The sequence below is a fragment of the Oncorhynchus mykiss genome, chromosome 7 (assembly GCF_057628025.1).
Source record: "Oncorhynchus mykiss isolate SJ-2025 chromosome 7, ASM5762802v1, whole genome shotgun sequence".
Lineage (NCBI taxonomy): Eukaryota > Metazoa > Chordata > Actinopteri > Salmoniformes > Salmonidae > Oncorhynchus > Oncorhynchus mykiss.
Genome location: NC_143028.1, coordinates 63,283,305 through 63,301,112, shown reverse-complemented (window position 1 = coordinate 63,301,112; position 17,808 = coordinate 63,283,305). Strand labels below are relative to the sequence as shown.

General features: G+C 42.8%; 1 protein-coding gene across 8 annotated transcripts in view; it reads left to right on the top strand.

Annotated features, from left to right (window-relative positions):
• Positions 1-1,602: 1,602 nt before the first annotated feature.
• The window catches only part of LOC110528345 (calcium-dependent secretion activator 1), a 186,929-nt gene continuing 170,723 nt past the window's right edge, over positions 1,603-17,808 (top strand). For all 8 annotated transcript variants that reach the window (XM_036983939.2, XM_090241683.1, XM_090241687.1 and 5 more), the window contains exon 1: positions 1,603-2,373. In XM_036983939.2, the coding sequence (XP_036839834.2) occupies positions 2,026-2,373 (348 nt within the window). In that variant the 5' untranslated portion in view covers positions 1,603-2,025. The remainder of the gene's footprint in view (positions 2,374-17,808) is intronic.

Below are 17,808 nucleotides of genomic sequence, written 5' to 3'. Positions count from 1 at the left end.
TATTGCACTTCCTAAGGCTTCCACTAGATGTCAATAGTCTTTGGAACCTTGTTTCAGGCTTCTACTGTGAAGGGGGAGAGAATGAGAGCTGTTTCAACCAGGTGTCTGGCAGAATGCCATGAGCTCAGTCTCGCGCGCTCACGTGAGAGTTAGCTGTGTTCCTTTTCCTTTCTAAAGACAAAGTACGTGTCTGGTTGAAACATTATTGAATATTTATTATAAAAACATCCTAAAGATTGATTCTATACATCGTTTGACATGTTTCTATGAACTGTAATATAACTTTTTTGACTTTTCGTCTGAACTTTCACCTGGACTTGCCCGCACCTCGTGAATTTAGATTTGTGAACTAAATGCGCAACCAAAAAGGAGGTATTTGGACATAAATTATGGACTTTATCGAACAAAACAAACATTTATTGTGGAACTGGGATTCCTGGGAGTGCATTCTGATGAAGATCATCAAAGGTAAGTGAATATTTATAATGCTATTTCTGACTTTTTTGACACCTCTCCTTCTTTGGAAAATGGCTGTATGTTTTTCTGTGACTTGGCGCTGACCAAACATAATGGTAAGGTGTGCTCTGACACTGCGGTTGCATTAATGGGAAGTTTGTCTATAATTCCATGCGTAACACTTGTATTGTTTATCAATGTTTATTATGAGTATTTCTGTCATTTGATTTGATGGGGCTCTCTGCACTTTCACCAGATGTTTGTTTGAGACAATGAATTTCTGAACATAACATACCAATTTCAAATTTGATTTTTGGACATAAAGATTAACTTCATTGAACAAAACACACATTTATTGTGTAACATGAAATCCTGTGAGTGCCATCTGATGAAGATCATCAAAGGTTAGTGATTCATTTAATCGCTATTTCTGGAAAATGGCTTTATGGTTTTCTGTGACTAGGTGCTGACCTAACATCATTGTTTGGTGTGCTTTTGCTATAAAGCCTATTTGAAATTGGACACTGTGGCTGGATTTACAATAAGTTTATCTTTAAAATGGTGTAAAATACTTGCTAGCGTCCCACATATCCCAGATAGGTTTTAAAACTCATTTTTCAACCACTCCACAAATTTCTTGTTAACAAACTATAGTTTTGGCAAGTCGGTTAGGACATCTACTTTGTGTATGACACAACTAAGTTTTCCAACAATTGTTTACAGACAGATTATTTCACTTACCACAATTCCAGTGGGTCAGAAGTTTACATACGCTAAGTTGACTGTGCCTTCAAACAGCTTGGAAAATTTCAGAAAATTATGTCATGGTTTTAGAAGCTTATGATAGGCTAATTGACATCATTTGAGTCAAATGGGGGTGTACAGTATGTTTACAGTATGTCATTCCTAATAGTAATTATGCATTGGTGATCTATGCTCTGAGTAATGGTAATAAACCTATCACTGTCACTCACTACATATTTACATGTAGCCCATTACACCTCAATTTAATTGATTTGTGAATACAGTACACCTACACACACTGTAACAAAACATCAACAACTGCAGAGGTCAATAATGGATATTCGTTCTAAGTCAACGGGTTTACCCCGTTTCACGCGACCTACCGAAAGGCAGGTGCCAAAGAACAGATTCAGCACCATGGCCAGCTCCTCTCTTTACGCCTGCGCGACTTCGTTCAACAATTCTAGAGCTCAACTGGCAGGAAGAGGCCATAGCTTGCGTTTTTCATTGAAGGAGACACTTTCACTCATTCGCGCCCCTCCTCCCTTTCTCTCCCACCTCCTCGCACATCCGTGGCAGTGACTGGCGAGTCACCGTGCAGGAAGAGATTTCCGTGCTGTGTCTGTGTGCGTACAACATCTCAGCTCTCTCTCCAAGCATAAGTCGTATTTTATGGTAACCTTAAGAAAAGGCTCAGCGAATTCGGGTGTCTTTCGTTTTGAATCAGATAACGGTTTAATTTCAGTTTATTGTTCGAATTCGTATCAATTTCACAATTTCTGCAAATAGGAGTTCTGCCAGGCTACATCCTCTCTAGGCAGCGATATGTTGGATCCGTCATCCAGCGAGGAGGAATCGGATGGTGGGATGGTCGAGGAGGAACACCATCACAAGGAGGCATCGGCACCCCAGAGCGGAGCCCGCATCTCTCCAAGCCGGACGAGCGAGAGCTCCGGCGGACTTGCGCCCAGCAGCAGCAGTCGCAGTAGCGCTCGCCCGACCAGCCCGAGCCCGTCTGCTGCCAGCGAACAGGAGAAGGTGGAAGAGGCCAATTTGCAGAAGGAGGAAGAGGAGCGCAAAAAGAAGCTGCAACTATATGTATTTGTGATGCGGTGCATCGCCTACCCTTTCAATGCAAAACAGCCCACGGATATGGCTAGGCGACAACAGAAGGTGAGCCATACACGGTGGCGGGGACGTAAATCACCACATGTCAACGAATAGCCTCCTTTTCACATCAATGATTAGCTAGATGCTGTCATACAGGGCCGGATAAAAGCTACATTAATAATAAACCTACCATCCCACAAACCCTCACGCAATATCATCATATCTAATTGATAGGCCATACCTTGCAAACATTAGCCTTTTCCTCCAACATTGTTTATATGAATGTAGAATGTAGCTGAATTCAGCCATGCATAATACGAGGACATGAAGCACAGGCAGCTATGGTGTGGGTACGTAGGCAACCATCATGCAGATGGATGTTGCAGAGAAAAAAACACGGTTCTACACACACAGTAATCAGTCGCAGGGCCTGGCAAACCGTCCAATCCGTGCACCGTGTCATTTATAAATGTATATTGCGGAAGGGAATATGTTGAATATAACCTAAATAAAGCAGTGTCGTTGCAGTTGAAGACATCACCATTTGACTAGATTTCATTTGAGGTCTAGAGCTGTGTGCGGTGCTATTCCTGTTGTAGGATAAAATGTTTGGCTTTTTGCGCCATCACTTGACCCCTCGATTCATTTTCCCAAGGTGACTTATAGCAAGACCCAAGTCCTGACAAGATTGAGGACATTTGGAAGGGCTGCACATGTTCCTTTTAGCGGGGAGACTGCAGGCAGTCTATACCATAATACATATTTATTAATAGAAATTAAATGATTTAGTCAATCAATATTTGATTGGGTCACGTGATCCACATACCATCGAACCATACTATTTAGATAGGGTCAATAATGGTTTATTTAAACCCTTACCCTGTTTGGTGAATAGGCATACATTCAGCCTTCAATATGCCACCCATATTTCGTCCCAATATAAACCACGGGTGTAAAACATATGGCCTAAATATATATTTTATTTTTTTGGGTGAACTTAATATAGCCTACTTTAAAAGGACTAATACCAAATAGAAACTGTGTAGGGATGGTAATTGATCTACATTTATACTGTTTCCACGACTGTTTCCGGCTCACTGATAATCACCCAAATTAAAGCTAGACAGTCAGGGAATATCGAAAATTCCAAAAACTATGGATAGAGGACTATCTTTCGCAAGTTTTGACTACGAGGAAATAAAGATAGGGTAACCAATTCTCAGTGTGGCCCTCCGGCCCTACTTGAAGACCGAATGCGGCCACGGGGCAAAATCAGTTTGACACCCCTAATATAAACTGTCCCTATAGGCGACCGTGTAGGCTAGATATAGCTGATTTTGAGAACATATTGTACTGGTGGCAATTTATCAACCGTCGCGGGATGCTGCCCAATCGACGCAACATGTCCATAAGATACCGAGAAAAATATAACCCTAATGGTTAACGGAATATCAGTTTCTTCAATACTAAATCGCTAAATTTAGTCATAAGTATGTTTTGGACGAGTGTCTATCCATTGTTCCTATGATCAAAAACAACACTGTTGATCCATGTTGATTTGCTATATAATAATATCAGTAAAATCAGTCGGCATGCCAGATAAGGCCGTTTGTGTTGGTTTGCATTAGGTTGGTGGAGGTAATAAGATAATGTTGTTATGATCCCACAGGCCCACTATATGATGTCCATATTATCATATTTTTAATTGCAAAGTACAATGGCAGGCTACAGTGTTTGCAAAATGGCATAGGTCTCTATCCCTATACACTCTTATAAAAAAGCTGCTATCTAGATCTTTATAGTTATATTTTCATTTGAGTAATTTAGCAGATGCTCTTATCCAGAGCAACTTACAGGAGCAATTAGGGTTAAGTGCCTTGCTCAAGGACACGTGAACATATATTTCACCTAGTCAGCTCAGGGATTCAAACCAGCAACCTTCCAGTTACTGGCCCAACACTTTTAACTGCTAGGCTACCTGCCAGCCTCCACAGAGTCTACATTGAACCGTAAAGGGTTCTTCCTGGAACCAAAAAGGGTTATTTTATGGGGACAGACAAATAACCCCTTTGGAACCCCTTTTTCTAAGAGTGTATAGCGCACCCTATGAGGCCTGGTCAAAAGTAGTGCACTTCCACTGCACTATAAAGGAAATACATGTAGGTTGCCATTCGGGAAGAAGCCTCACTTAATTTCTGTTCATTAAATGGCAGACGAACGCTTGTTCTTCATATCTGTGATGACTCATGGGAGTCAGCATGGGTACAGTGCTGTATTGTAGGCCTACCCACTGATGGGATAAAGGGCAGTGTATTTAGCACATTTACATATTATTATCCCCCATCAGAGGAGGCTGATGGCTCCAGAGGAGATGGCTGCTGTTTTACAGGCTCCTAATCAATTGTGCTATTTTGTGTTTTTTTCTCGTTGTTTGTAACTTATTTTGTACTTAATATTTCTGACCAAAAAGCGCTTCTGCATACAGCTATTACTCACTTTCTTTATTAACGAGTCGGACGCCAAGGATTTACTGCAGATACCGGACCAGGCCCAAATCCTCGTCATTTGCATGAAGAAAATAAGCCGATACAGGGGACGCAGGTGTGAGAATTAGTCGGCGAGTGGGTAACCCTCCGTCCTATTAGCCAACGTGCAATCAATGGAAAATGAACTGGATGAGCTCCGTTCAAGGCTATCCTACCAAGCAAACTGTAATATCTTATGTTTCACTGAGTTGTTGCTGAACAACAACATGAATAATATACAGTTGGCTGTATTTTACAGACCTTTACTCTATAGACAGAGACACGTACAAAGCTCTCCCTCGCCCTCGTTTTGACATATCTGACCATCATTCTATCCTTCTGATTCCTGTTTACACACAAAAACTAAAGCAGGAAGTACCAGTGACTCACTCAATATGGATGTGGTCAGGTGATGCAGATGCTAAGCTACAGGACTGTTTTGCTAGCACAGACTGGAATATGTTCCGGGATTCATCCGATGTCATTGGGGAGTATACCACATCTATCACTGGCTTCATCAATAAGTGCATCAATGACATCGTCCCCACAGTGACCTTACGTACAGACCCCAACCAGAAGCCATTGATTGCAGGCAACATCCGCACTGATCTAAAGGGTAAAGCTGCTGCTTTCAAAGAGTGGTACTCTAACCCAGACGCTTATAAGAAATCCTGCGATGCACTCCGACAAACTATCAAACAGGCAAAGCGTCAATACAGGACTAAGATTAAATCCTACTACACAGGCTCCGATGCTCATTGAATGTGGCAGGACTTGCAAACTATTACGGACTACAGAGGGAAGCCCAGGTGTGAGCTGCCCAGTGACAGAAGCCTACCAGACGAGCTAAATTACTTCTATACGCACTTCGAGGAAAGCAACACTGAAGCTTGAGCACAGCAGCATTTCCTGACAACTGTGTGATCACGCCGGCTGTAGCCGATGTGAGCCGAAGACCTTTAAACAGATCAACATTTACCAGGACGTGTACTCACAGACATTTTCAATCTGTCCCTGAGTCTGTAATACCTTCATGTTTCAAGCACACCAACATAGTCCCTGTGCCCAAGAACACCAAGGTAACCTGTGTGAATGACTACTGACCCGTAGCACTCACGACTGTAGCCATGAAGTGCTTTGAAAGGCTGGTCCTGGTTCACATCAACATATTCATCCCAGAAACCCTAGTCCCACTCCAATTTGCATACCGCCCCAACAGGTCTAGAGATGACGTAATCTCTATTGCACTCTATTGCACACTGCCCTTTCCCACCTGGACAAAAGGAACACCTACATGATAATGCTGTTTATTGACTACAGCTCTGGGTTCAACACCATAGTTCCCTCAAAGCTCATCACTAAGCTAATGACCCTGGGACTAAACACCTCCCTCTGCAATTCGATCCTTGTCTGCTTGATGGGCCACCCCCAGGTGGTAAGGGTAGGCAACAACAAATGCCACGCTGATCCTCAACATGGGGGCCCCTATTGGGTGTGTGCTTAGTCCCCTCCTGTACTCCCTGTTCACTCATGACTGCGTGGCCAAGCACGACTCCAACACCATCATTAAGTTTGCAGCGGCACAATGATGGTAGGCCTGATCAACGACAATGATGAGACAGCCTATAGGGAGGAGGTCAGAGACCTGCAGTGCGGACCCAGGACAAAAACCTCTCCCTCAATGTGATCAAGACCAAGGAGATGATCGTGGACTACAGGAAAAGGAGGGCTGAGCATGCCCCCATTCTCATCGACGGTGCTATAGTGGAGCAGGTTGAGAGCTTCAAGTTCCTTGGTGTCCACATCATCAACAAACTATCATGGTCCAAACACACCAAGACAGTTGTGAAGAGGGGACTACAATGCCTATTCCCCCTCAGGAGACTGAAAATATTTGGCATGGGTCCTCGGATCCTCAAAAAGTTCTACAGCTGCAACATTGAGAGCATGGTTGCAAGACTGCCTGATACGGCAATTGCGCAGCCTCTGACCGCAAGGCACTACAGAGGGTAGTGCATATGGCCCTGTACATCACTGAGGCTAAGCTGCCTGCCATCCAGGACCTCTACACCAGGTGGTGTCAGAGGAAGGCCCTAAAAATTGTCAAAGACTCCAGCTAACCTAGTCATAGACTGTTATTTCTGCTACCGCACAGCACGCGGTACCAGAGCGCCAAGTCTAGGTCCAAAAGGCTTCTTAACAGCTTCTACCCCCAAGTCATAAGACTGCTGAACAGCTAATCAAATGGCTACCCTGACTATTTGCATTCACCCTCTTACCTTTTTTAAGCTGCCACTCACTGTTTATTATTTATGCATAGTCACTTTACCCCTACCTATGTACATATTAACTGAATTACCTCGACTAACCTGCACATTGACTCTGTACCGGTATCTCCTGAACATAGCCTCGGTATTGTTCTTTTATTGTTTCTTTTTTATTTTTATTTTAGTTTATTTAGTAAATATTTCCTTAACTCTTATTTTTCTTAAAACTACATTGTTGGTTAACGGCTTGTAAGTAAGCAATTCACGGTAAGGTCTGCACCTGTTGTATTCGGCACATGTGACAAATAACATTTGATCTGATTAGATTTTTTTGGTGTGGGGGCAGCTCTTGGAATGATGCCATTCCATTTATTTTAGTCCATTACAGCCATTACTATGATTTCATCCTTCGATTTAAAGTGCCACCAGCCACCACTGGTGGATACATCTAGAAACAATATACAGCCTATAGTTTTTTCCTATAGTTCCAGATTAGTCACCGGAATACGATGAAAGCGTTTGTGTAATGAAAGGACTTGAAAGCCCTTCTGTGTGGCTGTGTAGCGGAGGAGAGGAGAGGAGCAGCCAGGGTGCAGCATTATAATCCGTTATTAGGACTTGGGGCTGGCACACCAACAGAACATAGTGACTTGGGCTATCAGTGTGAAACAGGCCTTGGTACGGAAATAAAGAAAGAAAGAAAGACAGACAGACAGACAGACAGACAGACAGACAGACAGACAGACAGACAGACAGACAGACAGACAGACAGACAGACAGAGGCAGAAGTAGAGGAAAAGGAGTTGGGCTGTTGCTCCTTGAAGTGCAGCGCTGTGACCCTGTGAAAGACACAACACAATGGGGCAATTACTGACTGTCACTTCCTTTTGAGGCCCATGAAAAATGATTTCTTCAGTCTGAAAGCTCTCTCTCAGCTAAAGGGAGAAAGGGCATATTGTGAACATTGCTGCTTTGCTGTGCTGCCATTGGGTCTATTCTTAAACACCAAACATATTTGAGTCAGTGTGTGTGCATATAGGCTCATGTGCTTGTGTACATATTCGGTGTATGTGAATTTGTGTACACAGATTTGTATTCATATGTGACATTACAATGCCTCTACTGGAGTTTGTTTGGGTATTAGGGATGTCAGTGGATTACTCACACCATATTCTACCTACCTTCCTCTATCCATGATTCATCTGAGAAACACCAATTCCCTGCACTATATTCAAACCTCAATCTCTGACTGACCCTTCATGAAATAAGCAATCCCCCTAACTGCTGGGTCCACCGCCACATCACTGCTCTCCTGCTTCTCATCTGCGCCTCCTCTGCTGCCTGGGAACAGCGCAGGCCTGAGGAATTCATTATGAACAGGATTGAGATGCAAATCAGTGGCGAATTGAGAGGTTGATGAAGTTAGCATTCTTGTAATCTAGTAGTCGTGCTTCTGCAATGCACTTCACTCCGCCAATCCTCTGCTTGTCGTTTGGTCCTCAAGGGCTTTTTAATGACGCTGGTGAAGAGATGCCAACGTGGCTCTCCCTGGAAATAGTACGGAAATTATCATGTCTAGTGTTTGTGTGTGTTTTGTCCATTTACTTTGGATGATATTTGGGGTGGCAGGTAGCCTAGTGGTTAGAGTATTGGGCCAGAAACTGAAAGGTTGTTAGATCAAATCCCCAAGGCAGTTAACCCACTGTTCCTAGGCTGTCATTGTAAATAACAATTTGTTCTTAACTGATTTGCTTAATTAAACAAAGGTTAAAATATATATTGTGGGACAGAGTGTGCAGGTTTTTATCCATGTCTGTCCGAGGTTTTGTTACATGTTTGAAGTGGAAACAAGATGGAAAGAAGCAAAAGAAAGACTACGCCCTACACACTCAGTACTAATACACCTATGGGCTCCGGTCAAAAGTAGTGCACTAAATAGGGAATTTGGGACACAGATGTTTAGCGCAGAGAGAGCCTGATGGAAGGATAGGATTTGGAGGATGAATGCTGTGTTAATATAACAAGATAAGTGAAGTGGATCGGCCCAACTCATTAGCCACATGAAAGCCAGGGTCAGACCGTGGTGATATATCAAAGCAGGGATAGGAAGGAAACAGGTGGCGGTAGGTAGTGCAGTATGGTTTTAAATAGCCATGGAGGGGTGAATTTCATTTCAAGAGGTTCCCTCCCTTCATATCCTCTTGTTCACTCCCCTTCACAGATCTGACAAGACTGGGTAGGGGAAAGCAATATGGCAGAAACTATGTACTTGCCTAAGATCCATGAATGGGAGTGGAGGGCAAAGGGGAGAGATCATGTTCCTAGAATTAAATGCAGGCCAGCAACACCAATCTTCAAGGAGAGTAGGACTGGCATCTCAAATGGTACACTATGCACTATATATTGTGGTGCAAAACTTCTGACTTGAGCCCTATAGGCCATGGTCAAAAGTACTGCACTATGTAGGGAATAGCGGGCCATTTGGGACGCAGTAGTGTCTGGAATAGTCTACAGTGCCTTGAGAAAGTATTCGGCCCCCTTGAACTTTGCGACCTTTTGCCACATTTCAGGCTTCAAACATAAAGATATAAAACTGCATTTTTTTGTGAAGAATCAACAACAAGTGGGACACAATCATGAAGTGGAACGACATTTATTGGATATTTCAAACTTTTTTAACAAATCAAAAACTGAAAAATTGGGCGTGCAAAATTATTCAGCCCCCTTAAGTTAATACTTTGTAGCGCCACCTTTTGCTGCGATTACAGCTGTAAGTCGCTTGGGGTATGTCTCTATCAGTTTTGCACATCGAGAGACTGAATTTTTTTCCCATTCCTCCTTGCAAAACAGCTCGAGCTCAGTGAGGTTAGCTGGAGAGCATTTGTGAACAGCAGTTTTCAGTTCTTTCCACAGATTCTCGATTGGATTCAGGTCTGGACTTTGACTTGGCCATTCTAACACCTGGATATGTTTATTTTTGAACCATTCCATTGTAGATTTTGCTTTATGTTTTGGATCATTGTCTTGTTGGAAGACAAATCTATGTCCCAGTCTCAGGTCTTTTGCAGACTCCATCAGGTTTTCTTCCAGAATGGTCCTGTATTTGGCTCCATCCATCTTCCCATCAATTTTAACCATCTTCCCTGTCCCTGCTGAAGAAAAGCAGGCCCAAACCATGATGCTGCCACCACCATGTTTGACAGTGGGGATGGTGTGTTCAGCTGTGTTGCTTTTACGCCAAACATAACGTTTTGCATGGTTGCCAAAAAGTTCAATTTTGGTTTCATCTGACCAGAGCACCTTCTTCCACATGTTTGGTGTGTCTCCCAGGTGGCTTGTGGCAAACTTTAAACAACACTTTTTATGGATATCTTTAAGAAATGGCTTTCTTCTTGCCACTCTTCCATAAAGGCCAGATTTGTGCAATATACGACTGATTGTTGTCCTATGGACAGAGTCTCCCACCTCAGCTGTAGATCTCTGCAGTTCATCCAGAGTGATCATGGGCCTCTTGGCTGCATCTCTGATCAGTCTTCTCCTTGTATGAGCTGAAAGTTTAGAGGGACGGCCAGGTCTTGGTAGATTTGCAGTGGTCTGATACTCCTTCCATTTCAATATTATCGCTTGCACAGTGCTCCTTGGGATGTTTAAAGCTTGGGAAATCTTTTTGTATCCAAATTCGGCTTTAAACTTCTTCACAACAGTATCTCGGACCTGCCTGGTGTGTTCCTTTTTCTTCATGATGCTCTCTGCGCTTTTAACGGACCTCTGAGACTATCACAGTGCAGGTGCATTTATACGGAGACTTGATTACACACAGGTGGATTGTATTTATCATCATTAGTCATTTAGGTCAACATTGGATCATTCAGAGATCCTCACTGAACTTCTGGAGAGAGTTTGCTGCACTGAAAGTAAAGGGGCTGAATAATTTTACACGCCCAATTTTTCAGTTTTTGATATGTTAAAAAAGTTTGAAATATCCAATAAATGTCGTTCCACTTCATGATTGTGTCCCACTTGTTGTTGATTCTTCACAAAAAAATACAGTTTTATATCTTTATGTTTGAAGCCTGAAATGTGGCAAAAGGTCGCAAAGTTCAAGGGGGCCGAATACTTTCGCAAGGCACTGTATCTAAATCTTGATCTGATGCACCCAGTCCGAGTCGAGAGCTCCGCAGTCCACTCCGACAACAAAGTAGCATCATGAAGTAGAAGAATGTCTCACCTACATTTTAAAAGAACCCTATTGGTCCTGGCCAAAAACCTAGCCAAAAGTATTGCATTACATACAGAATATAGTGCCATTTGGTCTTCCTAGCAACAACTCCAGGTCTCATGGCTTGACATCCTGTAATTGTTGCCAGGAATGACAGGATAGGCCATTCCTTTAAACAACCTAGTGGTGAGATTAGGTAGCTGCTAGGGCTACAAGATTCTGGTAACTTTCCCAAAAATTTGCTCCTGATTTTGGGAATGTTCAAACCAGGATTTCTGGCATTCCTGGGAAGTTTGGAAAAGTTGAAATCTTTCAAGGTTAGCTTCCGATACTGTATTGGTCACTTGGACTGCATTATTTAGGTTTGATGGGTAGAGGCCTTCAGTTGGCTTACTGATAGTCAACATTGCCATTAGTCTCCCTTATTACAGTGCATTCGGAAAGGATTCAGACCCCTTGACTTTTTCCACATTGTTACGTTAAAGCATTCTAAAATGTATTAAATAGTTTTTTCCCCCATGCGGGCTGTCATGTGCCTTTTACTGAGGAGTGGCTTCTATCTGGCCCCTCTATCATAAAAGCCTGATTGGTAGAGTGCTGCAGAGATGGTTGCTCTCCTGGAAGGTTCTCATCTCCACAGAGGAACATTTGGGTTCTTGGTCACCTCCCAGACCAAGGCCCATCTCCCCCGATTACTCAGTTTGGCCGCGCGGGCCGGTCTAGGAAGAGTCTTGGTTTTTCCAAAGTTCTTCCATTTAAGAATGATGGAGGCCACTGTGTTCTTAGGGACGTTCAATGCTGAAGACATTTTTTCGTACCCTTCTTCAGAGCTGTGTCCAGACACAATCCTGTCTGGAGCTCTATGGACAATTCCTTCGACCTCATGGCTTAATTTTTTCTCTGGCATGCGCGGTCAACTCTGGGACCTTATATAGACAGGTGTGTGCTTTTCCAAATCATGTCCAATCAATTGAATGTACTAGATGTGACGAATCAAGTTGTAGAAACAGCTCCAGGATGATCAATGGAAAAAGGATGCACCTGAGCTCAATTTTGAATCTCATGGCAAAGGGTCTGAATGCTTGTGTAAATAAGTTATTTCTGTTTTTTGTATTTCATGAATTTCCAAAAATGTCTAAAAACCGGTTTAGCGTTTGTCATTATGAGGTATTTATTGAATCCATTTTTTAATATGGCTGTAACATAACAAAATGTGAAAAAGTCAAGGGGTCGGAACACTTTCTGAATGCACTGTACATGCTAAGATGCTGGAAGAACATGACAGGAAAGAATGAGATCCTAATAAGCCATAACAGGGTGTAAAATAAATAAAAAAAGAAAGATACAATTCCCGGTTCTGGGTGATAGTAGCATGATACCACAATGGACCTTCAAGTTCCTGTCGTGAGATTAACCAGACATTGAATCCTGGTCATGCCACAGTTGGACAGCAGCTAATGATTACACAGCTGGGAATACTCTGTGTGTGATCAGATGATGAAGGATTATTGATTCATTAATTGATTAAGACACCAAGATGAAAAGGAACAGGCCACATACCTTTTTTCCAATCAATAAACCCCTCTCCAGGAACATATGAACTGTGGTTGGATGATTCAGCTCTTACAAGGTAAACATCACATGCCTGCAAGATGATAGTGAAGGACTAGTAACATTGAATAAGGGATGGTCATTCCATGACTGTATGAATAAAACACGTAAAATCCCAAATCTGTAAACATGGGCACCCTTATAGATATCATCCTAACCAACTTGCCCTCCAAATACACCTCTGCTGTTTTCAACCAAGATCTCAGCGATCACTGCCTCATTGCCTGCATCCGTAATGGGTCTGCGGTCAAACGACCACCCCTCATCACTGTCAAACGTTCCCTAAAACACTTCAGCGAGCAGGCCTTTCTAATCAAGCTGGCCCGGGTGTCCTGGAAGGATATTGACCTCATCCCATCAGTAGAGGATGCCTGGTTATTCTTTGAAAGATTCCTTCCTTACCATCTTAAATAAGCATGCCATATTAAAAAAAATGTAGAACCAGGAACAGAGATAGCCCTTGGTTCACTCTAGACCTGCCTTCCCTTGACCAGAACAAAAACATCCTGTGGCGTACTGCATTAGCATTACATTGCCCCTGTGATATGCAACTTTTCAGGGAAGTTAGGAACCAATATACACACGCAGTTAGGAAAGCTAAGGTTAGCTTTTTCAAACAGAAATAAGCTTCCTGTAGCACAAACTCAAAAAGTTCTGGGACCACTGTAAAGTCCATGGAGAATAAGAGCACCTCCTTCCAACGGCCCAAGCTAGGAAACACTGTCACCACCAATAAATCTGCGATAATTGAGAATTTCAATAAGCATTTTTCTATGGCTGGCCATGCTTTCCACCTGGCTACCCCTACCCCGGTCAACTGCCCTGCACCCCCCAGAGCAACTCGCCCAAGCCTCCCCATTTCTCCTTCACCCAAATCCAGATAGCTGGATTAGTATAGTTTTGAGACACTAAAAACTATTATAGTCAAACATGGTACGGTACTACTTCCTTAGCCATCATTTATAATACATTACATGATCTATAATTAAGCAATAAGGCCCGAAGAGGTGTGGTATATGGCCAATATACCATGGCTAAGGACCGTTCTTTTGCACAACACAGCCCTTAGCCAAAAGCCCCCGAGGTGCGTTATTGCTATTATAAACTGCTTACCAATGTAATTCGAGCAGTACAAATAAATGTTTTGTCATACCTGTGGCTGTCAGCCAATCATAATTCAGGGCTTGAGCCACCCAGTTTATAATACATTACATTATCTATACATTATTGGTATCAGTATAGAATGTAATTTATACAAAAAATAAATACATAAGTACAATAGATAAAAGGATGTGTGTGTCTGCATGTCTGCATTGATATTAGCTATGATGTGCCATGGTTCCTCTGCTCCTGCTGCTCTCAGCTGTTTTATAACAGGCCTAAATCTGGCAGCCATTAGTTATGACAATAGGGTAACTGTACCTTGTTAATTAGTAGTAAACCTGTGCTCTTTTTATGTGGTTCCACTGAGCCCATTAAAGTTTGTACACTAATACCTCCTATCTAACAGACAGCTCAATTAGTGCTAAGAGTAATGGGAACCCACCCACACCTACAGTTTGGGTTTACCCCTACTAGAATACAGACATTAGAGAGTAACACTGGACTGGCTCTCAGGCTGCGTTTACACAGGCAGTAGAATTGGTTAAAAGATCAGAATTGAGCTGCCTGTGTAAACGCAGCCTCGGTGAGCTGGAAAGGAAAGCACAAACAAATAACAAACTAGGATAGATACCAATAGAAATAGAAAACTGGAGAGGCTCTGGAAAGCACATATAAAGCAATGCACAACACAAGACTTCTTAGGCTGTCCTGTTGAAGAATATATATGTACAGTTGAAGTCAGAGGTTTACATACGCTTAGGTTGGAATCATTAAAACTAGATTTTCAACTACTCCACAAATTTCTTATTATCAAACTGTAGTTTTGGCAAGTCGGTTAGGGCATCTACTTTGTGCATGTCACAAGTCATTTTCCCAACAATTGTTTACAGACATATTATTTAACTTATTACTTACTGTATCTCAATTCCAGTGGGTCAGAAGTTTACATACACTAAGTAGACTGTGCCATTAAACAGCTTGTAAAATTCCAGAAAATGATGTCATGGCTTTAGAAGCTTTTGATAGGCTAATTGACATCATTTGAGTCAATTGGAGGTGTACCACTGGATGTATTTGAAGGCCTACCTTCAAACCCAGTGCGTCTTTGCTTGACATCATGGGGAAATCAAAAGAAATGAGCCAAGACCTTAAAAAAAAATTGTAGACCTCCACAAGTCTGGTTCATCCTTGGGAGCAATTTCCAAATGCCTGAAGGTACCACGTCCATCTGTACAAACAATAGTCCGCAAGTACATACACCATGGGACCACGTAGCCGTCGTACCGCTCAGAAAGGAGATGCATTCTGTCTCCTAGAGATGAACGTACTTTGGTGCAAAAGGTGCAAATCAATCCCAGAACAACAGCAAAGGACCTTGTGAAGATGCTGGAGGAAACAGGTACAAAATTATCTATATCCACAGTAAAACGAGTCCTATATTGACATAACCTGAAAGGCCGCTCAGCAAGGAAGAAGCCACTGCTCCAAACCCGCCATAAAAACTGCCAGACTACGGTTTGCAACTGCACAAGGGGACAAAGATTGTACTTTTTGGAGAAATGTCATCTGGTCTGAAGAAGCAAAAATAGAACTGTTTGGCCATAATGACCATCATTATGTTTGGAGGAAAAAGGGGGAGACTTGCAAGTCGAAGAACACCATCCCAACTGTGAAGCACGGGGGTGGCAGTATCATGTTGTTGGGGTGCTTTGCTGCAGGAGGGACTGGTGCACTTCAAACAATAGATGGCATCGCAAGGAGGAAATTACGTGGACATATTGAAGCAACTTCTCAAGACATCACTAAGGAAGTTAAAGCTTGGTCACAAATGGGTCTTCCAAATGGACAATGACCCCAAGCATACTTAAAGGTGTGGCAAAATAGCTTAAGGACAACAAAGTCAAGGTATTGGAGTGGCCATCACAAAGCCCTGACCTCAATCACATAGAACATTTGTGGGCAGAACTGAAAAAGTGTGTGCGAGCAAGGAGGCCTACAAACCTGACTCAGTTACAGCAGCTCTGTCAGGAGGAATGGGCAAAAATTCACTCAACTTATTGTGGGAAGCTTGTGGAAGGCTACCCAAAACATTTGACCCAAGTTAAACAATTTAAAGGCATTGCTACCAAATACTAATTGAGTGTATGTACATTTCTGACACGCTGGGAATGCGATGAAATAAATAAAATCTGAAATAAATCATTCTCTCTACTGTTATTCGGACATTTCACATTCTTAAAATAAAGTGGTTATCCTAACTGACCTAAGAGGGAATTTTTACTTGGATTAAATGTCAGGAATTCAATTGTATTTGGCTAAGGTGTATGTAAACTTCAGACTTCAACTGTAGCTATGGTTTTACTGAGCTAGTGTGACAGACTCATGCCTACTGCATGACTTTTGTGGTCCACTGAGCTAAAGCCTAGGCTGTGTGCTGTGGTTTTAGTGAGCTTGGAGAGACATTAAATATATAGCCTACAGTGTGCTCAGGTATTGAAGTACTGATTTGATTGTCCTCACATGCATGGCTTGACAGATATCTTCAGTGCCATACATCTGCTTGTTGTTTCCTAAAATGAGGTCTAAGGCTTACTGGAGCAATGGGATGAAACCCAGGGAGGAGAAGTGGATTGGGAGGAGAAGTGGATTTGGAGAGACAGAGAAGAAGAGTGATTGGACAGTGAATGGTTTTGTCCTAGTAGAGAGACAGAGAATAGGAGTGATTGGACAGTGAATGGTCTTGTCCCAGTAGAGAGACAAAGAAGAGGAGTGATTGGACAGTGAATGGTCTTGTGCCAGTAGAGAGACAGAGAAGAGGAGTGATTGGACAGTGAATGGTCTTGTCCCTGTAGAGAGACAGAGGCAGAGGGGCATGAGCTCATGAGCTATATCTGGAACATTACCACCTCTACCCCTCCTCCACTCCAAGCCCACATACACTTCTGCCTCTCCTTTCCTTCCTCCCCTTCTCCCATTCTTCCAACCTCCCCTCCCAGAAGTATAATGGGACAACAACACCAGTGTAGAGCAGCAGCCAACGCCCTCCAGGGGCTGAGTATGCGTGCGTGTGCATTACCTCAACACCCTGTTATCCCATTGGTTATCAAGATTTCCCCCTTCCTCACCTCATCAACAACCTGTCTTAAACAGAAATGTTTTCCTGCTCACTCACTCACTTTCCCCTAACTACGCAACCCCAATTAGTGTGTGTGTGACCTTTCATCTACCTCAGGAGTAGAGGAGTAAGCCTCCTCTAGGTCTCCTGCCTATCTATCTATTGCTGTCCTAAAATGAGATCAGAAGGGTACCTAGATGCTTCATTCATGTTGTATTTTTATGGAGTGTTTAGCTTAGCTTCTCTCCTCTCTTAACTTTCACTCAATCCCTTTAATATTTCTCATATTTGTGTCGCTAATCCCAACAGCATTCATATTACAGCATGAGTCTGTTCTGTCTCCCGTTGTTGAGAGACTCACGATGCCAGCCTGCGTTTTCAAACAGGTCCCATAGATTTATATTGGAGGCAGACAATATGCCCACCCACATACACACGTTCACACACAGAGACAGAGAGAAGGAGATAAAAAAACAAGAAACAGCTAAATATAGAGAGGATGGCCCTAGGATCTGTTTCTTGGATCCTTGATGAAGGAAAAGCACTATCAGAAGAGTGTTTTTTCTGCCTAACTTGCCCAGACAGAGCCACCAAACTTGCCCAGACAGAGCCACCAAACTTGCCCAGACAGAGCCACCAAACTTGCCCATACACAGC